Below are 23,431 nucleotides of genomic sequence, written 5' to 3'. Positions count from 1 at the left end.
GGGTGGCCAGGTCTGCGGTGGGCCTATTAGTATTGTTTGTTTCTCAGTAGTCTCTGCGATCCCATGGACTAAAGCCCACCAGGCTCCTCTGTCCATGGGATTCTCCAGGCAAGAATACTGAAGTGGGTTGCCATTTCCTTCTCCAGGGGGATTGTCCCGACCCAGGGATCAAACTCAAATGTACTGTATTGCAGGCAGATTCTTTACCATCTGAGCCACCAGGGAAGTCCCTTTAGTGGGCCTAGTTGCTACTCATTAATGTCTTCTCCTCTTGCCCTGCCAGGCGTCCCTCTCCTCCTTCCCACAGATGTGGGTCCCAAATGTGCGTCTTAGTCAAAATCCTGCATCACAGGATTACCCTAGCAGAAGTGGTTAAGACTTTGCCTTGCAATGTAGAGGGCACAGGTTCGATCCCTGGCTGGGGAAATAGGAGCCCATGTGCCTTGGGGCCAAAAGACCAAAACATAACAGAAGCAATATTGTAACAAATCCAACAAAGACTTTTAAATGGTCCACATCAAAATAATCTTTAAAAAAAAAATCCTGCATCCCAAACACTGTCCCAGAGTTGGCTTCCCTGACAACCCAACTGCAACACAGGAGCAGGCCACCACCCTGTCAGCCCATGGCTAGAGAGACCCGAGCAGGACAAGGGACGTGACCTGGCCAGCTTTCTGTCAGGGGCACCTCAGAACCATCCTCTCAGCCCTGCCAGGACCAGAGACAGACTCAGCCATGGTTGCACCAGCCCCTACTCCAAGCTGCTGTCGTCACAGGCACGACTCGTGGGATCTGCACACACTGTTCGTTAGAGCAAGTGACTCCCCCAGCTCTCAGGGGGAGAAACCGAGATCCAGACAATGGACGTGACTTGCTCAGTCACAGAACAGAGGCCAGACTCCAACACTTTTTCCCCAGCGTTGACCCCTGGGAAGGGGCAGACTCACCCATCTTCCCCCTTCCCTCTTGAAAACAGTCCACTGACCCAGCAGCGCCAGAAAGAGACTCAGTGTCCTGGCTGCGGGACTTGCTCCCATCCATCTGGGCCCCCCCAGAAGGCCTAATCCCAGAGCAGCCGCTCTCTCCCACCCATGGGGGAAGGGGTGGGAGGGGAGCACTGAGGTCCTACCTTAAACACAAACATCTCGCCCCGGAAGAGGGCCACCGTGTTGAAGTTGCCGTCACAGATGTTGGGTTTGGCGCCTGGTGTGGCTGGCCGGTCCCCGAGGGGTGGCCGCGGGGGCCTGGGCTGGCGCTCGTGCTTCCTCTCTGACGGTGAGTGGATCCTGCGCACCGGCAGCGTGGGGAGGGGCCTGGTGGGCTCCAGGGGCTCGGCCGGGGGTCCTGGAGAGAGGGGCTGCGCCTTAGGGTGGGGGCAGCCGTTCCCTGTGCCCCACTGCTGTTGCCTCCGCGTCGCCAGGCAGTGTGAGACAAGCCTGTCACACTTCCGCCTCCTATCCTGTCCCCCCTCCCCTCTGTTTACTGCCCCAATCTTTCAGAAAATAGATGAAAACGGCCATTAAATGGGAACGCTCATCTTCCCACCCCCAAAGCTGAGATCTTCTCTTTCTTCTCTGCTCTTACGAGAGAGCAGGTGTCCCTCAGTGTCCCCTTCCCTCCCCACCTGCTCTCCTCTTTCTTCCCCCTGCTCCAGTACGGCCTCTGCTCCATGACCCATGGAAACTCCTGTCAAGATCACCCATGACCTCCATGTTGCCAAATCCGACAGTTACTTGACTCAAACTTTGATATCCATATGAATCATCCAGGAGTCTTGATAAAAATGCAGGTTGGGATTCAAGAGTATCTGGGTGGGGGGGCCTGCCATTCTGCATTTCTTCAAGCTCTCAGGTGAGGCCAAAGTTGCTGGTCTGAGGCCAGACCAGCAAGATCACAGAAACGCTTTCCTTAAAACACTCTTCTCTTCCAGAACCCTGCACTCTCTTGGTTTCCCTTCTGCCTCCGTGGACTGTCCCGGCTTTGCCTCCTTTGCTGGCAGCCTTTCCTCGTCCACTCTGCTCTACGGGTCAGCACAGCCGTGGGCCCTCTTCTCGTCTCTCTGTTTTGGTCCCTAGGTGCTTCTCAACTTGGGCTGCAAGGATTAGGATTACCTGGAAAACTTTGAAAACCCTGATGTTCAGAAGGCACCCCAGACCAGTTAATATCCAATCTCTGGGGGCGAAGCCTGAGTAACAGTATTTTTTAAAATTCAAGTCCCAAGATGATTCCAATGGGAGGCCAAGTTGAGAATCACTGCCCTCTGTGATCTCTTCTAGGTTCACGGCTGTAAAGACCCTTGATGTTAGAGCCGTCCCATGGGACGTTCTGTGATGACATAAATGTTCTGTATCTGCACTGTCTTGTATAGCAGCCTCTAGCCACGTGAGGCTGTTGAGCACTTGAAATGACTGACTATTAGCGTGGCAGAGGAACTGAAATTTTAATTTTATTTAATTCTAATTAATATGAATTTAAATAGCCACATGTGGCTAGTGGCTACCATATTGAACACCAAAGATCCCAAATCAATATCCCAGCCCAGATCTCTGAGTGATAGGAGTCAGTCCCATTGCTCTGTGATTATAAAACCCAGAAACCTTGGCATAATCCATCCCCTTACCCCCATGTCTACTCTCAGCAAATACAGTCCATTTTATTTTCAAAATACCTTGCAGTCCCCACCACCTGTCCAGTCCTCCACGGTTTCACCTATGGAGATCCTACCCATCCTCCAGGCTTTGGGTGAGGCCACCTCCTCTGTGAGGTCCTCAGGGCCCCAGACGGAGCCCTCCTTCCACACCTCACATCCTGGGATCTGTGGGGGTCGTACTATACGGACATGCATCTGCTCTCATAAACGGGTCTTTCTGTCTCAACCGCCTGGACAAGAACAAGAACTTCCTGCACCAGTGTGAACAGAGCATGGAGGGGGGCATGGTAGCAGGCCCCTCAAATCTCATCCAGGTATCAGCCTAGTTTCTTTTTTTCTTGTTTAAGCAAAAAGCTCTGGTGATAATACTCATCCTGTTGCACCACCATTTCTTGAGTGTACGTGTGAATCTCTTGGCTTGAGGTGGGACCCCTTGAAAGGGAACTGCAGAAGGTAAGGGGAGGTGCGTGGAGGGAAGGTAAGTGGAGGAGGGGGAATGGGTGGCCCGCTCGTCACTTTTGTCCCTCCCAGTGGCAGCTTGGACCCTCCCCTAGGTGTCCCAAGTGTTCAGGGAGGGAGGTGGGGAGCCTTGCCCTCTCTGGTTAAGCAAAGACACCACAGGTCTCTAACGGTCAGACAGTGGTCAGAGACCGCAGTGCTCCCCAGCCTCCCCCTCCGCCCAGGCAGTGACAGCCCAGCCTCGAGGGGAGAAGGGTGGCCCCTCTCCCCTCCACACACCGTAGATCTTCTGGATGCCCTGGAGATCGTCCTGAGGCAGCTTGAAGTTGTGCGTCTCCATGTACTGGTAGAAGGGCGCCATGATGGCACTGGGGTCGTTGGAGTGCTCGAGGCCCAGCGCGTGGCCCAGCTCATGCACAGCCACCAGGAAGAGGTCATTCCCTGCAGAGGGCGAGATGGGGAGGTGCCCAGGGTGCCCACTTAGGTGTCAGAGGCAGTCAACCCATTACTTCAGCAACACCCAGCATAAACTTTGTCTCAGGCCCTGTGCCAGACACTGGGCCATACAGAGAAATCAAGACATGTCCCTGCCTTCCAGAACTTTCCATACAGTGGCAGGGGTAGGGGCAGAGAAAAGAAAATAAGTGAAATTAGTGTTCCAGGTGCTTCAATAGCTGTCTCCAGGGGTCAGGTGAGGATTCTGGGGAGGAGGGAGAAGTTACTGACACTTGGAAGGAAGATGTTCAAGGGAGAGCTTCACAGAGGTGAAGCTTCAGGTAAGCCTATAAAGATAAGAAGTTAGTCAGGAGAATGGATTCAGTGGGAAGGAGAGGAATAGGGGTGGGGGCGGCCTTCCTGGCAGAGGGAACGCCTGTAAACAAGGTCCAGGGACAAGCAGTTTCATTCTACTTGGCCCTGGAACAAAGCAGGAGGGGAGGGCCAGAGGGAGATGAGGTCAGCCGGCTGGCGGGCAGGGCTTGTGATGCCCGCGCAGGAATTCGGATTGGCTTCTTGGTCCGCGGGGGTTTGAGCAGGAGTGGGGGTGGCAGCATGATGTAATCACGCCGCAGTCGGAGGAAGGATCAGTGGGTGATTAGACCAGAGGCGGGGAGATCAGAGGGGTCTGTCTGGAAGTAAGAAAGGGCCTGTGCCAGGAGGAGGGAGCGGACGGGCAGAAGGGAGTCCTTGGGGCGGCAGGCTGGCCGTCATCTTCAGAGACCCGGGGGTAGGCGGGGCTTGGGTCACACAGCCGCTCTCAGTCCTGAGGTCAAGATCAACGCAGGGACTCAGATGCCTGTGCAAACAACAAGGTCCATGTGCTGAAAGTGGGATGTGGGATCCCCAGTGTGAAGCTGAGGCAGCAACACAGCAGAGTGGTCATGAGCTGGGCCCCAGAACAGGACAGGACTTGTTCATTTCCAGCTCTACCTGCCGCCCCACCCCCAGCTTTGTGAACTTGCCCAGAAGGTCTACCTCCTGAATCTCAGTGTCCTCATCTGTACAATGGGGAGATCATATCTACCCGGAAGGGCTGTGAGAGGATTGGATAGGAGAAGACACGTGACAACTGTTGTTACCATTCAAAAGGCAGAAGCTTGGTCCCCGGAACAAGCCCATTGACCAGAAATGAAGCATGAAGCCATTGGGGTTCCAGAAACCAGATCCTCTTAAAGTCAACTCCCCTGAGTGTCTTGATCAAGCCTGGGACTGGGCAGGGCCTGATTTTTCGAGGATGAAGTTGCCCTGGCTTTGGGAAAGAAATCCAAGGGGCAGGAAGTTGAGCAGGCTGGCATATCAACAGTTCTGACTCATATATGTCCATTTACAGACTCCTGCTGGCCTTGACCTCTGGCAGTTGAATGTCCCTTGAGCCCTGCCTCTATTGCCCAGCCCTAACAGATGGTAAAGAATCTGCCCGCAATGTGGGAGACGTGGGTTCGATCCCTGGCTTTGGAAGATTCCCCTGGAGGAGGGAATGGCAACCCACTCCAGTATTCTTGCCTGGGAGATCCCATGGACAGAGGAGCCTGGTGGGCTACAGTGCCTGGGGTCACAAAGGGGTGGACACTGCTGAGCGACTAACCCTTTCACTTTCAAGGCATGTCACAGCCCGTTCCTGCCACCTTGAAGTGCAGGGGAGGCTGCTAGGAGCCCAGGAGGTGCTCAGGACTCCTTGCACCCACTCCAGCCCCAGTGTCAGTGGTCAACTTGCCCTACACCCACTGGCTGAGGGCCCCCCGAGGGCCAGAGGAGGCCAGGGATTGCGACTGGCCTTCCTGGGTAAGGTCTTGGGGAGAAAGAAGAGCCCTCTGGGGCACACGTGCCTGCCTGCCGTGCTGCTGATGCCACCGGTGCCTTCAGCGAAGGGGGATGGGTGAGATCAGGGCAAGGTTGGCCAAGAGCCTGGGGCTGGCCTTCTGCTGGGGCAGGGCAAGCTGGCATGAGGAGGCCAGGCCGCCCCCAGTTGCTTCCTCAGGTCCTGGCCCCTCTGGCAGCAGGGAAGGGTGAGCTCATCTCTGAACTCCATCCCAAACAAAGGCGGCTGCTAGCGCCAGTGGGAGGCAGCTCTGCTTCCTGGGGTCCAGTCCTGGCTCTGCTCCTGGCCTGTTCCACGACCTGGGACAAGCTGTTCCGGCCTCGGTGTCTTGACCGGGCTCTTCCTCGGTGGGTGGGGGTGGGAGGGTGTCCTCAGCTAGCAACCAGGGAGCAGAGCCTGAGCACCTGGCCAGCCTCTAACCCTTGGTCCTGTGTCTATTACCTTATGAGCCTCTGTGCCGGGTCTCGGCAGAGAAAAGGAGGAAGTCTTGAAGGAAAGGGGCCTGTGGATTTGCTCCAGGGACCAAAATGGCAGGGGAGAGCTGGGGAGTGGGCATACTACTCCACAGGAACCCGAGAGACCTGTTCAGTGTCGGGGGAGCGGGCATACTACTCCACAGAAACCCGAGAGACCTGTTCAGTGTCGGGGGACGCTTGGGGAGATGGAAGGAGAGAGAAGAGGGGCAGGAGAACTCCTGGAGCTTGTGAGGGGAAAAGCAGAGGGATGGAGAAGACCCCCGTGCTTAATGAGCAGGAGGCGGCTAGGGGCTTCACCATCCAAGAGGGCAAGGGGCAGAGAAGTGGCGTGGTCAGAAGTGGCGTCCCTGGGGGGCAGACTGCCAGGAATCCTGGCTCTGCCCTGTCCTAGCAGTGTGACATTTTAAATCTCTTCATCTGTAGAACAAGGGGACTAATGGTACTTCATCATAAAAATGGGGTGAAGATTAAAGTGGCAAGGTATACACAAATGCTCACACCACCTCCAGGCACGGAACTATCGCGGTTAATTATCAGGGTCACGTTGAGCTGCGACGTCTCTTCAACAGGGAGAGTTCCCTTGAGCTGGGCGCTCAGGTCCTTTGGGCCTCCTAGCAAGCACCCAGCAGTCTACTCGGCCATTCCAGTATACCTGATCTCAGCTTCCTTCCCTTTTCTTAGCACCTCCATCTTTGGTCAGTCCCATCTCACTGACTCCTGCACCCCCCAAAATGGTATGTGCTAAGTTGCTTCAGTCGTGTCCTACTCTTTGGGACCCTATGGACCATAGCCTGCCAGGCTCCTCTGTCCGTGGGATTTTCCAGGCAAGAATACTGGAGTGGGTTGCCTGCCATGCCCTCCTCCAGGGGATCTTCCCGACCCATAGATGGAACCCCGCATCTCTTACGTCTCTTGTATTGGCAGATGGGTTCTTTACCACCATCGCCACATGGCAAGAACTCCAGAATGGGACAGCATTTCCTTTTGCCTCTATTCTTCTGCCAGTGCTGTCCCCTCCACCTGGAACAACCATACTCCTTCAGTGTTCAGCCACATCCTCCAGGAAACCTTCCTTGATTTCCCCAACTGGCAGCAAGTGCTTCCTTCTCTACACTCTCCCAGCAGTTTACCTGTACCATCTTGATGGCCCTGACCTCTTTCCACCCTCCATCACAGCCAGGAGTGCATTCTCTTCTGCCCCAGGACTGTGAGCTCCTTGAGGGAAAGCTCTGTTCTTGGCAAGGTAAGGTGACAGCGGCTAGGACAGACGCATGCTGAATGATCGGTATTTTTCCAGATGCAGTCTTTGGATGACCTGCAGCAGAACCAACTAGGGCGACTGTTACAAATTCAGAGTCCTGGTTGTGAGACAGCTCATGTTTTCTTTGGACAAGAGTCAGAACTTTGCTCTGGAAAACCAAGCATAAACTTTCCAGATGCAGCTCATAACCCCAGCAATAGACTGCTAGAAACAGGAATGCAGCCACTGCCCGAGGACAACCTTTGGAAGGAGACAAAAGGGACCAAGATTGATTGAGCACCTGTGTGTTATCTCATTTAATTTCCACAGAAATTCAGTGAGGGCGTAAGTTCAGCCTCCTGGGAATTTTTAAAAAAATATGCTTATTTTGTTTGGCTATGTCAGATCTTAGTTGCTTAGTTGTGGCACGTGGGATCTAGTTCCCCAGCCAGGGATCAAACCTGCATTGGGAGCGTGGACTCTTAGCCACTTGACCACCAGGGAAGTTCCCCTCCTGGGAATTTTTGGTTTGTTGGCTTTCTGCTCTAGTCTTCTGCCACTGCCTGTGTGAACTTAACCACTCAAAACGAACCTTTCCTTACCGCCCTGCCAGTCTAGTTCCCGGGGTGAGGAGCGGTCTCTACAGTAACTGTGAAGGGCTGGCCCTGTGACTCTTCCGGTCTTGTCACCTTCCCCAGGGCTGGGCTCCCTCCCAGTCTCCTCTGCTGACTTCACTGCTTGATCCATTGGAAAGAGATGAAGACATGGGGTGCCTGGGAGACTCCCCGAACTTAGCTTAAAGGTGTGGTGGGCCAGATTGCCTTTCACACAGACTCTGAAGAGGTGGGGAATTAGAATCATCTACACATTTCAGGTGGAGAAGGCAATGGCACCCCAATCCAGTACTCTTGCCTGGAAAATCCCATGGACAGAGGAGCCTGGTAGGCTGCAGTCCATGGGGTCTCGGACACGACTGAGCGACTTCACTTTCACTTTTCACTTTCATGCATTGGAGAAGGAAATGGCAACCCACTCCAGTGTTCTTGCCTGGAGAATCCCAGGGACGGGGAAGCCTGGTAGGCTGCAGTCTATGGGGTCGCACAGAGTCGGACACGACTGAAGCGACTTAGCAGCAGCAGCACACATTTCAGGAGTGGTTCTCCAGGAGCACCTTCTAAATGCACATGTGAAGGAGATTCGGATTAAGAAGTTTGTGGTTAGGGCTTCAGTTCAGTTCAGTTCAGTCTCTCAGTTGTGTCCGACTCTTTGCGACCCCATGGACTGCAGCACGCCAGGCTTCCCTGTCCATCACCAACTCCTGGAGCTTATTCAAGCTCATGTCCATTGAGTCCATGATGCCATCCAACCATCTCATCCTCTGTTGTCCCCTTCTCCTCCCTCCTTCAATCATTCCCAGCATAAGGGTCTTTTCCAATGAGTTAGTTCTTTGCATCAGGTGGCCAAAGTATTGGAGTTTCAGCTTCAGCATCAGTCCTTCCAATGAATATTCAGGACTGATTTCCTTTAGGATGGACTGGTTGGATTTGCTTGCTGTTCAAGGGACTCTCAAGAGTCTTTTCTAACACCACAGTTCAAAAGCATCAATTCTTCAACGCTGAACTTTCTTTATAGTCCAACTCTCACATCCATCCATGACTACTGGAAAAACCATAGCTTTGACTAGACCGACCTTTGTTGGCAAAGTAATGTCTCTGCTTTTAAATATGCTGTCTAGGTTGGTCATAATTTTTCTTCCAAGGAGCAAGCTCAGCTGGTAAAGAATCTGCCTGCAATGCGGGAGACCCTGGTTCAATCCCTGGGTTGGGAAGATCCCCTGGAGAAGGGAAAGGCTACCCACTCCAGTATTCTGGCCTGGAGAATTCCATGGGATGGCAAAGAGTCAGACACAACTGAGCAGTTAGGGCTTAGGCAACCTTTTAAAAATAAAGTCCCCTGGGTGAATTTTATAATGGTTGGGTCAGGCTGACACACCTGTACCAACCATTCAGCCTTCATGTCACTCGGAGTGGGACAGCCTGCATCACACGTGCTTCCCAAATGTGATGCAACAGGGAGGACCAGTGCCACGTGGGGAGCATTCTCTCCGGAAGAGTCAATCCAGCCAGGCCTGTTGATCTGATTATTGTGTGTACCTGCTAAGACACTTCGTGTCTGAATCTGCATGACCCCATGGACTATAGCCTGCCAGGCTCCTCTGTCCATGGGATTCTCCAGGCAAGAATACTGGAGTGGCTTGCCCTGCCCTCCTTCAGGGGATCTTCCCAACTCAGGAATCGAAACCACCTCTGTTGTATTGGCAGGCAGGGTTTTTGTTTTGTTTTTTAAACATCTAATTATTGATATTCAGGATAGACAGGGAAGAGAGATATGGTAAGAGTGCACCTAAGTCAGAGAAAGACAAGTATCATGATATTGCTTATATGTAGAATCTTCAAAATATAGGTACAAATGAATTTATCTGCAAAACAGAAATAGAGATACAGATGTAGAAAATAAACTTACAGTTACCAAGGGGTAAGAGTGGGGAGATTGGGATTGACATGTACACACTACTATATATAAAATAGATAACTAATGAGGACCATATAGCACAGGGAACTCTACTCAATTCTCTGTAATGGCCTATATGGGACAAGAATCTAAAACAGAGTGAATAAACGTATAACTGGTTCACATTGCTGAAAACTTGAAACTAACACAACAGTGTAAATCAACTATACTCCAATAAAAAAGAAACAATTATATATAAAAAAAAGTGAACCCGAATCTAGTTGAGTCTAACGCCTATACTCAGGACAAATGACCCAGTTTCTTCAACAGGTACAGGGACGAGAAAATCGAGGTGACTGGTAATAGAAAGTGTCTTAAGAGACATGTCAACCATGAATGATGTGTGGATGCTGTTTGGATCCTGATGCAAGTAAACAACTGTAAAAGCCATTTTTAGGTGATTCGAGAAAATGAACAGATTGGGTATTGGATTTTTTTAAATTTTATTTTTGGGTATTGGATTTTTTTAAATTTTATTTTTGGTATTGGATTTTAAGAAATTATTATTAATGTTGTTGGGCTTGATCATAATTTTGTGGTCGTGTTAAAAATAGTCTCTTAGAACTCAGGGGGTTCCCTGGTGGCTCAGATGGTAAAGAATCCACTTGCAATGCAGGAGACCCAGGTTCTATCCCTGGGTGGGGAAGATCCCCTGGAGAAGCGAATGGCAACCCACTCCAGTATTGTTGCCTGGGAAATGCCATGGACGGAGGAGCCTGGCGGGCTACGGTCCATGGGGTCACAGAGTTGGACACGATGGAGTGATTAACACTTTCACTATTTTTTTTTTTTTTACTTTTAGAACTTAGAGAATGAACTTATGGTTGCCAGTGGGGTAGAGTGGGAAGAGGGATAGACCGGAAGTTTGGGATTGACATGTACATGGTGTTATATTTAAAACAGGTAATCAACGAGGACCTACTGTAGAAAGAAATGTCTTTTAGCAAGAAAGAAAAAAAATCTGTTAGGGGTATGTATTGGGTTGACTAAAAAGTTCAAATGGGTTTTTCCATAACGTCTTACAGAAAAATCCAAGTGAAATTTTTGGCCAGTCCAGTACTAGAGTATTTACAGATACAATGACACTGTATTTAAAATTTTCTTTAAAATACATATTAAAAAAAAATCAAGGTAGGGGGAAGGTAGATGAATCAGTACTGATGTAATGTTGATAACTGCCGGATTAGGCTGATTGGTGCCTGGGGGCTCCTGTTATCATTCTTCCTACTTTGTGAGCGTGAAATTTTTCCTAACAGAAATTTAGAATAGAGAAGAAAGCCACCAAACAAAAAATTCCCAGGAAGCTGCCCTCAGTGCCCTCATTGAGTTTATGCAGAAATTAAACAAGATAACACGCAGGTGCTCAATCAATCCTGGTTCCTTTCGTCTCCTTCCAAAGGCTGTCCTTAGGCAATGGCTGCATTCTGGTTTCTAGCAGTCTATTACTGGGGTTATGAACTGCCTCTGTATAATTCATGCCTGGTTTTCCAGAGCAAAGTCTTGACTCCCATCCAAAGAAGACATGAGCTGTCTTGGAATTTCTGTCTGAATTGTTGGCTGTGGGTGACAGTGGGGTGGGACCGACAAGAGGGTGTCAGGATGGTGCCCATCCACTCCTCCCACACGCACCCCCGGAAGTTCTCTGGATTTGGGGACTGGCCCAAGGTCTCCACCAGCAAGGAGCATTGTAGAAGTGTCCACCCAGAGCTGGGAAGGGCAGGGCCGAGGAAGAGTGTCTTTAATCATTCATTTATCTCTCTCAGGGCTCTGACCGTTATCAGCTAGCAGTGCCTGGCACATAATGGGCAGGCAAAACTGTTAGTTCTCCTCTCTTCACACTTTATCAGCGAGCGCAGACCGCTGACTGGTTGACACTGATCCAAGAATAAGAAGGAGATAAAGAATAGGTGTTTGGAAAGCCGGGAAACACATTGAGGACACAAGGGAAGGAATGCCTGGACAGAGGGGATGGAGCTGGATGGGAAGAGGACTGAACAAGAGGGGAGGGGCCAGGGAAGAACGAGCGGCTTCATAGCGCTGGCCAGGCCACCCTGTGGATCACCCTCTGACACGCAGGCCAAGTCCGGGTCCCTGATCTATGCAACGATATGAAAAGCTCTCAAGGAGGTGGTCTGCAGCAGACACAGCCTCTGAGGAAATGGGCATTTAAAGGCTGCTCTCAGCCTGAAGCATCACCAAGGACAAAGAAATCACTAAGGATTCCCAAATTTAAGAATCAGAATCTCCAGGGAAAGGGCCTGGGAATCCACATTTATAATAAGAACCCCCAGTTGATTCTTATGATCAGGCAAGTTAGGGAAACTGCAGATTAAGATGGTGCTCCTTGAATGCCTACCTCAGAAGCCCTTGGGGAATTTATGAGACCATATGCAAATTCTCACGTGCAAATTCCTGACCCCAGAACCAGAGAATCAGAATGGCAAGAGGTCAGGGGCCTGCAGCCTGGAATCAGAATTCATAAAAAAAAGTTTCTAGGTGATTCTGGTATGCCCTACAGTGGGAGAGCCATGGAAACAGCATGGTGGCTAAGCTGGAGTCGACACACCCGGTTTGAAGCCTTATTTCCCCATTCAGCAACTGTGGGCCCTTAGTAGGGACCTTAGTAGGTTACTTACTGTTTCTCTACACCTCAGTTTATCTATCTGTAAAATGGGGATAATAATAATAACATATACATATTATATAGTATGTGGAAAATATTTGACATAGACCTTAGAATAGTAACATCCTGATTCTAACCTATTATAATCTAAAATAGAATCAAATCAAATCCTCTGTCCCTCTTCCCTCTAGATTCCTACTGATTTTCTTGGTACTTCTGCTACGTCCTTCAGTATAGTCCGCCTTGTGACAGGGTGACTTCTGTACACATCTGTCTTTCCCACTCCACTCTGGACTTCCAGAGGGCAGAGACTGTGTCTTTTTTATATTTTTATTATTTACATTTAAAAAATTTGTATTTATTTATTTAATTGGCCACGCCGTGTGGCATGTGGGATCCTGGTTCCCCGACCAGAGATCGAACCTGTGCCCCTGTTAACCACTAGACTGCCAGGGAAGTCTCCTTGGCAGTGTCTTTTTTAAATGTTCAAACACATGCGTCACGTTCTATTAGAGTCAGAAGAGGTCACCTAATCCAGACTCTCATTTGATAAATGAGGAGACTGAGGGTGAACGACTCACCCAGGTCACGTGGCCAGGTGGTTGAGCTTTAGTTGAGTCCCTGCAATGCCGCCTACTACCTATGCCATATGAGCCTCAAACTCATCTTTAAAATGGGCATAATGATGTACACTTGCCTACTTACTAAGCAAGAGACTTACAAGTGAATACTGACGAGGAACTCTTGCAACCTGAGGAGTCTTGTTATTACTCCTACACAGAAGATGCTAGAGTAATTACAGGGCCTGTTATTCACCTGTGAGGTCGACGTAAGGGTGACTCAGTCATGTCTTCCCACAGTGTGGCCTTTGAAGTCTTCATCAGTCAGGCCAGAGCCTACCACTTTCAGCTTTAATCCCCATTTAACCTTTTCCTCCAGTCTCTGATCCATTCCTTTATCTTCTTAGTCATGGCCTACACTTCCTCCCAACTCCATTCAGTTAGACCACGAACCAAGTGATCTGACTCATCTCCCTGCTCCAGTGGATCGAGTGTTGACCGCAGTTCCCACCCTCTTAGGTTCTCAGCTGTTTGACAAGAATCTCTGGAAACCAGGTAACTCAACTATGGAATCCTCCAAGCTCCTCCTTAGGGCTTCTTTTCCTGACAGCCAAGCAATCCCCGGTCCCCTCATGACCTTACCATCATGGTTGGCATTTCCTAACGTCCACGGCTCGTCTGAGTCAAAGTGAGTGTCTCCACCAATCCCTGGACCAGGGAAATAGGCATGAGCCAGGAATCCCCCTTCTCCATCAAATGGGGAGCTGTCGCCATGGAAACCAGAGGCAAAGAAGATCATGATGTCCGCCTCCTTCCGGTCACTTTTGATCTCGTGGTATGGCACCTCTTCAAAGGTCAGCGGGGTCACCTTCTGCCACACATCGAAAGCCTGGCGAATAGCTTTCCGAGTGTCTAGCTCACCCACCTTTGGGGTGTAGTTGTGAATGCTGGTGAGAGAGGGGAGAAACCACAGGGAGGAACAGACAGGAAATTAGAGACTAGCAGAGCTAAAAGGAACACGAGAAGCTGTGTGGGCCTAGAATTCTGCTGAGGTAGCCCAGGGATTGAGGAAGAGGCTGGGTAGACAAGGCTCTGGGTCCTCGCCCTGCCTTTTACTCGGTGTTTTTGTATTTGATCTCTGAAAAAGATTATGTTGAATTTGTAGGAAAAAATCAAGTTGGTGCATGGCATTTCCTAATTTTTAAGTTTTTCTCCCAATACATAAAATATGTACATTTATAAATGTTATAAAAACTCTTACACTGTAGAGAGTTTAGTGGAACATCCCTTTCTTTGAAAGGGGGTGGGGGAAGGAGAGGGTGGGACAAACTGAGAGAATAGCACTGATGTACATACACTACCATAGCTAGTGGGAACCTGCTATATAGCACAGGCAGCTCAGTTCGGAGCTCTGTGTTGACCTAGAGGGGTGTGATGAGGGAGGCTGAAGAGGGAGGGGATATATGTGTGTGTGCTCAAGTTGTTTCAGCTGTATCCAACTCTTTGTGACCCTATGGTCTGTAGCCTGCCAGGCTCCTCTGTCCATGGGATTCTCCAAGCAAGAATACTGGAGTGGGTTGCCATGCCTTCTTCCAGGGGGTCTTCCCGACCCGGGGATTGAAACTGTTTCTGTTTATGTCTCCTGCATTGCAGGCGATTCTTTACCCAATGAGCCACCTGGGAAGCCCAGATATGTATACCTATAGCTGATTCACGTTGCTGTACAGCAGAAACTAACACAACATTGTAAAGCAATTATACTGCAATTGAAAACGTTTTTTAAGTCTTTGGCCCCAACTACTACTATTTGTCTACCCAGAAGCTAGTATAGGGTGGCATCTGATTGAATCAGTTATGTGGGGTTACTGTATCCATATTGCATGGTTCTCCCTGATGGAGCATCACCACTTCTGGTTGCTCTGTCCCATGAACACCTGGGGCAAGGACTATTCACTCATTCTACAGATAAGGAAACTGAAGCCCAGAGAGGTCGCAGGATATAAGGTAAGGTCAGAGCTCAGTTAGGAGCCAGTTCTTTCTCTTCATCTACTCTGCCTCTTCTGGAGGACTCTAAGAGTCCATCCGGTTTCTAACCCAGATTCTTCTTAAGTTTCCTTCTCTTGTCAGATTTCTGAAAAATTCTGTTCTGGCCTCTACAGCTTGTGAACAGGAGAGCCCTTGTAAGTTAGTAAGTGTTAGTCACTCAGTCCTGTCTGACTCTTTGTGATGCTGTGGACTGTAGCCCACCAGGCTCCTCTGTCCATGGAATTCTCCAGGAAAGGGTACTGGAGTGGGTAGCCATTCCCTTCTTCAGGGGATCCTCCTGACCCAGGGATCAAACCTGGGTCTCCTGAAGTGCCGGCAGATTCTTTACTGTTTGAGCCACTAGAGAAGCCCCAGGAGAACCCTTAGCTCAACTCTGAAGATCTCTGTCTTAGATCCTACTCCTGAACCCAGGGGATCCACCTGAGATGGAATCAGAGACTTGAGAGGTGGCAACCAGGGCGCAGCCAAGCCTGTACTATGCCTGGCCCTGGATCCACCCCATCTGAATCCAGATGTCTGCATCGCCTGTGATGGGCCCCAGCATCCCTGCCTGTGGTCACTGGTCTGACCTGGAGCCTGCTCCTGCTTTGCCCGTGGTTTCCCCAAAAGGGATAACGCTGTTGCAGTTCAGCCCCCAGCTCTTTACAGTCCTTAAGAAACAACTGGAACTCTATGCTGGGAATCTCAGCTGAAGTCCATCAATCAGGCCAAGTGGGGAAGGGATCCAGATGAGAGGGAGTGGGGTTTGGCAAGCGGTGGTAGGGAGGATGAGTTCAGCCACGGTTCTTTAGCCCAGGTGAAAGTTATCAGACAAGTCATATCCCACTTTCCGTAACTGAAAATGCTAGGAATCTAAACAGAACATAATTCATCAGCCCCTAAAGGACCAAACAAACCTGAAGTTGGAGACCCAGCAATCACTGGATGCTACAAGAAAGACAAAGTCATAGGCTCTTAGAGCCAGGCCCTGATCACAGACCCTCCGACAGTGTGAACTTCAGAAACTCAGGCCAGGAAATGACTGAGAGAGGGTGGAGCCGATGCCAGGGAGGAGGGGGCGGCGAGGCACCTGTAGGTGATGTGTTTCTGCCTCCATTTCTGTCCCGTCAGGGCGTAGCGCTTGTGTCTCCGCCTTCGGCTCAAGTGTGGGTGATCTGGGACACCACACCGGGGTTTCTTCATCCACCTGGGCAGAGAGAGGACACACATCCACATAGACGCTGTGGCCACTGGACACTCTAGGAAGGCACTGCAGCATCCCTGGTCCCAAGCTGAATGGCAACGTGCACACAACCTAAACTCTGGGCCCCTGGCTCTGATGGGGTCCCCAACAGGAACACCATCGATTGTTCGTCTGTTCATTCATTCCTAACTGAATACGAAGAAGCACTGCTGCGTGACAGACTCGGAGTCAGCAGACACGGGCTTGCTAGTTCCAAATCTGCCACTAATCGCACGAGTCCAGGCCAGTGACTGAATCAATGTGAGCCTCAGCCTCCTCATTGGCAATGCGAGAATTACAGTTCTCCCTGGTCTTAGCTTGTGCGGAGCCTTCAAGGAGGGAGTGCCTGTGGACATGCTCTGTGTGTGAAATCAGATCACATCACTCTCTGCTTTAAAACTACCAATCACCTGGAATAAAATCAAAATTCCTCACCTTGGGACTTCCCAGGGGGTCCAGTGGTTAAGACTCCACGCTCCCAGGTTTGGTCCCTGGTCTGGGAACTAGATCGCACATACTACAAAGTTCACACGTAGCAAGTAAAGGTCCTGCATGCCGCAATGGAGATTAAAGATCCCGAGTGCCGCAGCTAAGACTCAGAGCAGTCAAGTAATTACATATTTAAAAGCAATCAAAACAAACTCCTCGCCTTGGCCCACAGCCCCCACATGATCTGCGATCACCCCTCTACCAGGCACCTTATCCCCTTCCTCACGTCCACTCTGCTCCAGCTCCAGGGGCCTCCCTGCTGTGCCTTGAGCATCCTAAGGTCATTCCAATTCAGGGTGTTTGCATGTGCTGTGTCCTCTGCTTGCCATGCTCTTCTTCACACGGTTTGTTCCCTTACTTTATGAAGGTCTCCACTCAAATGTCACCCCTTCCAAGAGGGCTTCCCTGCCACCTTATCTAAAATAATAGCCTCCCCCGACTATCCCACCTCTAACTGTTTACCCAGCTTGATTTTGCTTCATGGCCTTTATCATTGCCTGAAATGACATCTTATATTAGCTTGTTGTTTATCCTCTGTCTCTCTTACCTGATTCTAAGGTCCATGAGGGCGGGAACCTTGCCTGTATTCCCAGTGCCATCACAGTGCCTGATTTAGGAGGTGTTCAAGGGTGATGGTTGAATGAATGAATGAGAACTAGCCCGTGGCAAAAAGGCACAGCTTGGAAAACAGTAAATTTTATATCACTCCAGATGTTCAAAAAGTGGCTGAACAACTGTAGAACTTAGAGTGTAGTTATCCACAGCACTTAACTACATTGTACTGTGATTTGAAATCTATTAGTTTATTGCCTCGAATAAATAGTAAATTTTCTGAGGACAGGAATGAGTCATATTCATCATCCTGTCCTTAGAAGCTAGCCTTGTGCTAGGAGCTAAGTAAATCCTGATGACTGTTATCAGTTAAGTTGCCTTAGGGAACAGTGAGCCTGGGACCTCTTTGGAGATGTGAACTAGGGGCCCGGGTAGGAGATTTAAAAGATCATGGCTGATTGGGAGGGTCACCCTGCATCTCATGTCCCTTTGTCGCCCTAATGACCAGCTCCCTGAACTAGAGATTGAGATCGCTGCGGGGAAACTGTCTGACCTCATTTCCTCATTTCCAGTGGTTGAAAGCAGTTGCCTTTGGCAATAGAGAGGAAAGGAGACAGAATATTTTAACCAAATATTAAAAGCCCCTTGAGGGACTTAACCAGGTCCCACTCATTTTGTATCTACCTCACCTAGAATGTCCACACTCAGAAATTAATAATAAAAGACTAAATAGTGATGATAACAGGTATTGATATAAATGTGTATAATTTTCAGTGTTCATTCTCCTTTTTAAAAAAATTAATTTGAGGGACTCCCTGGTGGTCCAGTGGCTAAGTCTCTGGGCTCCCAATGCAGGTGGCCTGGTTTTGTTCCCTGGTTAGGGAACTAGATCCCACATGGTGCAACTAAGAATTTCCCCATACCCCAACTAAAGATCCTTCGTGTTGCAACCAAGACCCTCACAACCAAATAAATAAATATTAAAATAAAATAAAAAAACAAATTTGGTTCTCAAAGCAACTCTGTGAAGTAATCAGAAATGACTGACCCCAATTTTACAGACAAGGGAAAAGATACACAGAGAACACCAGTAACTTGCAAAATTCAAGTTACTGGGTTAGGGTTAGGGTTAGGGTGAGGCAGGACTGGGACTCTGTTGAATGAATAAATGAACTTTCAACTAATGTACCTGAACAAACAAAAGTTGGGGTTTTTCTTTTCTTTTTCCCTCTGCTTAGCACTAGGTTGGGTTAGAGGAGCTATGTTTGTTGAACGAATGAAGGAGTGAATAATGTGTGACACTTCCCAAGGCAGACACTCAAAAATAATCCTCTGAGGGGCTGATCTAGCTTCCTTTCACTGAGAGTCCCTGGGAAGAGACCCAGGAGGCACCTTTGCTACAGCAAGGTGGAGCTAGACATGGAAGACCTCTCTCAGCTCAGAGAGAGGCAACGACACCCGAGCTCACAAAGCTGGAGCTGAAACGAAGGTCTCCAAGTTCTCCCCACAAACACGCTCCCTACTCAGGTCTGGGATTAATTACCTTCTCCCTTCCTGTGCCTCCAAAACAGAGCCCCCCAACCCCACCCTCCTTCCTACAAAGAGGGGTGCAGAGCAGAGCGGCAAGTGGGAAACGCCAGCCCCCTCCCTCCGCCTCCTCCTCTTGCTGCCACCTGCCACTCCCTGAATCCGGTCCAGCGGGCCTGGGGCTTCTGGAACAGAGCGAAACCCAGGGCCAGGTGGTGCCTCAGCAGAGCCACCAGTGCTGCAGCCACAGGAGGCGCTGCCATGAGGCCTGAGCAAAGCCCTCAAAATAACCTCGGCTTGGAAAGGGCCGGGCTCCCCAGGCCGCAGGCCCACGGCGTCCACTCACTCACAGCATCACAGGAGCTGTCAAGTGTATTGCCTCAGGGGTTTACAACCTCACAATCAGAGGATCTGAGGCACAGGAAATGTTCTTACGGGACTATGGGATCATAAAACCCCAGACTCACCAAATTTTATTTGAAAGCTTGAGGCTTAGAATAATGGAATCTAGAATCGGAGAGTCAAAATCCAACATTTCCCCTCCATCCCCCCCCCCCCTCCCCCAACCCCTTCAGTAAATGAGCAAGCTGAGACCTAGAGAGATGATTACCTCAAGGAGTGACTCACCCAAGGGGTGGATTGATCCTGGATCCACCACTGGCTGCATTTCCTGTTCTCTGCCAGCCGCCTACTTGCCTGCATCCTCCCTAAGCCCTGCTCTCTCCTTCCACCTGAGTTCGGGTACCCCCCACCGCCCTCCCCCAACCCCCCACCCCCACCCCCGCGAGGAAACTCTTTCCAAGCTCTTGGCCGTGCCTTCCTGGCAGTATGGCTTTTCCTTTTTATGTCTTTTTTAAAAAAATCTTTTTATTTTGTATTGGGGTACAGCCGATTAGCAATGTTGTGACAGTTTCAGATGAACAGCGAAGGGACTCAGCCATACATATACACGTATCCATTCTCCTCCTCAAACTCCCCTCCCGTCCAGGCTGCCACACTTACACTGAGCAGATTTCCCTCTGCTATATAGTAGGTCCTCGTTAGTTATCCATTTTAAACACAGCAATGTAAACATGTCAGTAACGGCTTTTCTTAGATAGCTTTAATAACTTTCATGGCTATTCCTTGGAGACAAAAAAAACTCAACTCTCTCCCATCTTAAATAAAAATTCATCCCTCTCTAGCCACATCTATTCCTCCTTTCCTTCACTGTCAGCATTTTTTTTTGAGGGGGCGGGCAGGCTTATGGGATCTCAGTTTCCCGACCAGGGATTGAACCCAGGCCACGGCAGTGAAAGCCTGGAGTCCTAACCACTGGATCAACAGGAAACTCCCACTGCTCAGCTTCTTGACAGTTGCCCCTATGTTTGCCATCGGCACTCCTCACCTCTCCTCCGTATCGCAATCTGACTTTGCTGCCATCATTCCAGGGAGGTTTCAACGCCCTCTTTGTTACTAAACTCAGCAGACACCTTTCAGCCGCCTGTTTGACCACCTCGACAGCTGACCCTGCTGACCATCCCCCCTGCCCCCCACAATGGCCATGGTATCCCTGCCGGGCTTCCTCCACTTCTCAGGTGGCTCCTTCCCCTGGGGGTTCCACCCTCGTCACTCTTCTCTCCCTCCTCTTTATCTTCTCCTTGAGTATAAAACCATCTGTGTGGTTTGGCCTACTTGTCATTATCTCTTAAGTATCTCCCTGAGATTCAGTGCTTCCTTCTGAGTTCTAGACTAGCAGAGCTAGCTGATGGTGTTTTTCACTAAATGGGGAGCCTCTGGAGCACAGGGATCAAAGGACCAAGCCCACTGCCCAGCACATGCAGACATTCAGCAAATGTTTAATAAATGGGAAAAGTGGAACAAGACTTGCCATCATTATTCTAGAATTTCCTGTATCTAGTGAGATGTGTACATCTCAGGGATGCCAGAAGGGTGACTCACAGACCCACAAGTTATTAGAATCAGAGGAGATTTAAGGCCACCTATAACCAAACCCTTTACTGTGCTGATAGGCAAACTGAGGCCCAGAAGGGTCAAGAGTCTTGTCCAAGGTCACACAGCAAGTTTACGGCAGAACACATCCCCAGCTCACGTAAGAGAGGGCACCTTGGGGTATGCTCTTCCAGCTGACACTCAGGAGTGGGAGATAGGAAGGTAGAATGGGTAGGGTATACAGATGAGGCCATGACAAATGTGAACCCAAACGTAACTCTGAGAAGTTCAAAGGCACAATGTCCTGTGCAAATCTTACTCAATTGTTGTCTGATCCAACACGCCGGTGACGGGGATCCCGTAAAACTGCTGCATCGTGGCGACTGCTGACTGTAAGGCCTTCCCTGAGTGCAACGCAGATGACCGTGAGTCATAGGGCAGCAGATAGCCATAGGACTTTAACCAGTTCTGAAAGACACGCCAAAAGAAAAGAACGCATCATTCGGGGAAGGCTCATCTGCGCTTGAAACTAGGGACCATTTTACCCAAGGGACTAAAGGACTCATGTTCTGATTTCTGTCTCCTTCACTCCCTCCTGCAGACGCTGTCAAATGAAGCTCCAAAAAACACAGCTCTTGTTGGCTTACTCTTCTGCTATCAAGCTTCCGTTGAATTTCTATTGGCTATGGAATAAAGATTAAAATGCCTTCTAGCCTTTCCAGCACCCCGTCTCTTTACCATGTACTCAGTGGTTTCCACTGACTAGACATGCAAGAGGACCAGAGCAGTCCATTCTCTGAAGCAGAGTGACTTGATGAACACTGAGCTCCCCAGACACCCGCTGTATCTAGAGACAGAGTCTGCCTTAGGAACCTTTTATAGAATTATCTGTAGATAATAGATTATCTGTAGATAATGAGATTATCTACAGTCTTCATTGCTAATCCCTCCAAAGAAGTAAGCTATTATTAATAAATAGAAACAAAATAAACCAGGGTATTAATTTATATATAACTACATAAATATGAGCATAGAAAAAAGTCTAGAAGGGCACACATAAAAAATAATATAGCTACGTAAGAGAATTCTTTGCTTTTAGGAAATATACACTGAAGTGTTTCAGCTTACATAAGGATGAAATGCATGAAGTCTGCAACATTTTCTTTAACAGATTCAGGGAAAAAATTAGAGAAAGAGAGAGGAGAGAGAGGGGAAAAAAAAATGTGGTAGGATGTTAAGAGATGGGGAATCTGGGTGAAAGGTGTTTAGGAATTCTTTGTCCCATTCTTGAAAACTTTTTTGAAAGCCTGAAATAATGTAAAAAAAAATTTTAATAAAAAAGGAATGAATGTGATTAGCCTTTGTTATAATATCATGGGGGACTTCTTTTTTCTGTGCTTATCTAAGGGTTATGCATGGAGTCATTAAAAAAAAAAAAGGAGATAAACTTTAAAAGGGCAAGAGAATCTGAAAGTAGCTTGGATGAAGAAGTTCAGACAATGAATCTGAAGGTTGGAAAAGTAAAGATGAGTATTTTCACTGACCAGCTAGAAATTAGAGGACCGGGAAATATCTGTGGCATTAATTGGAAAATGAAGAAAACATCCATGCATCTGTGGAGCCCACAAGCATGTCCTGTAGAGAGTGCACGTACACGCTCGTCTCTAAGTCACGTGGAAACTGCCGCCCATCCTCAGAAGATTATCTTGAACACCAAGTGAGCAAATGAAGAAAAAAGACCTTAAGAAGCTGTATTAATGCTCTTCCCATCTACAGTTTTGTTTCTTTTTAAAAAATATTATTTATTTATTTGGCTGCACCAGTTCTTAGTTGTGGCATGTGGGATCTTCCATCTTCATTGTGCCATATGGAATCTTTTTTTTTTTTTTAGTTGCAGCATGTGAACTCTAAGTTGCAACATGTGGGTCTATTCTTCCATCAGGAATTGAACCTGGGCCCCCTGCATTCCCCACTGCACTGGGAGCGCTGAGTCTTAGCCACTGGACCACCAGGGAAGTCCTCATAATTTTGTTTCTTTGTTTCTATATGAACATCTTATTGTGGCTGTGTCTGTTATGACAAGTCAAATCAAACCATTTTGGGAAGGAGGCAGACCAGAAACTATAAATAAGTTATTATTTATTTCACCAAGGAGGCTGTCACATCTTTACTGCCTTGTGATGAAATCCATCTGACTGATTAAGAACAAAATAGTCAGAATAATAAAGTCTTAAAACATCCCCAAGAGAGCGACAGCTTTACTCTTTCATCAGAGATCTACAACCTGTTTTTCATTCTAAATTTTGGCACAGGGTTTCAATACTTCTTGTGCTTCCCCCAGTGCTGAATCTCTGTCATGCCTTTGTATGTTTTCCCCCTGTATGCCTGGCATACTTCTTAGTTTGGCAAAAATCTTTCATTATTTTAAGGTTAAGCCTATAAATTAGGCTTAGTCTTCCCTTAGGAAGTCTCCCTAAGGAAGACCTTAGTCTTCCCTCTGGAAGACTTACCTCACTCCCTAGCCCGGTACTTTCCCCCTCTTCTGTATTCCCTAAATCCCCTGTTATAGACAGTGTAGTTCTTGGAATATTGCTGCTGCTAAGTCACTTCAGTTGTGTCTGACTCTGTGCGACCCCATGGACTGTCCATGGAATTCTCCAGGCCAGAATACTGGAGTGGGTAGCCATTCCCTTCTCCAGGGGATCTTCCCAACCTAGGGATCAAACCCAGGTCTCCTACATTGCAGGCAGATTCTTTACCAGCTGAA

General features: G+C 48.9%; 1 protein-coding gene across 1 annotated transcript in view; it reads right to left on the bottom strand.

Annotated features, from left to right (window-relative positions):
* Positions 1-23,431, bottom strand: part of MMP24 (matrix metallopeptidase 24) — a 54,835-nt gene that overhangs the window by 8,074 nt on the left and 23,330 nt on the right. The window contains exons 2-6 of the mRNA XM_061437375.1: positions 20,984-21,132; positions 16,012-16,128; positions 13,539-13,843; positions 3,389-3,550; positions 1,130-1,344 (exon numbers count right to left, since the gene is read on the bottom strand). Of these exons, the coding sequence (XP_061293359.1) occupies positions 1,130-1,344; positions 3,389-3,550; positions 13,539-13,843; positions 16,012-16,128; positions 20,984-21,132 (948 nt within the window). The remainder of the gene's footprint in view (positions 1-1,129; positions 1,345-3,388; positions 3,551-13,538; positions 13,844-16,011; positions 16,129-20,983; positions 21,133-23,431) is intronic.

Source organism: Bos javanicus, chromosome 13 (genome assembly GCF_032452875.1).
Source record: "Bos javanicus breed banteng chromosome 13, ARS-OSU_banteng_1.0, whole genome shotgun sequence".
In the NCBI taxonomy this organism is placed as follows: Eukaryota; Metazoa; Chordata; class Mammalia; order Artiodactyla; family Bovidae; genus Bos; species Bos javanicus.
This window is presented reverse-complemented; position numbering and strand designations above follow the sequence as displayed.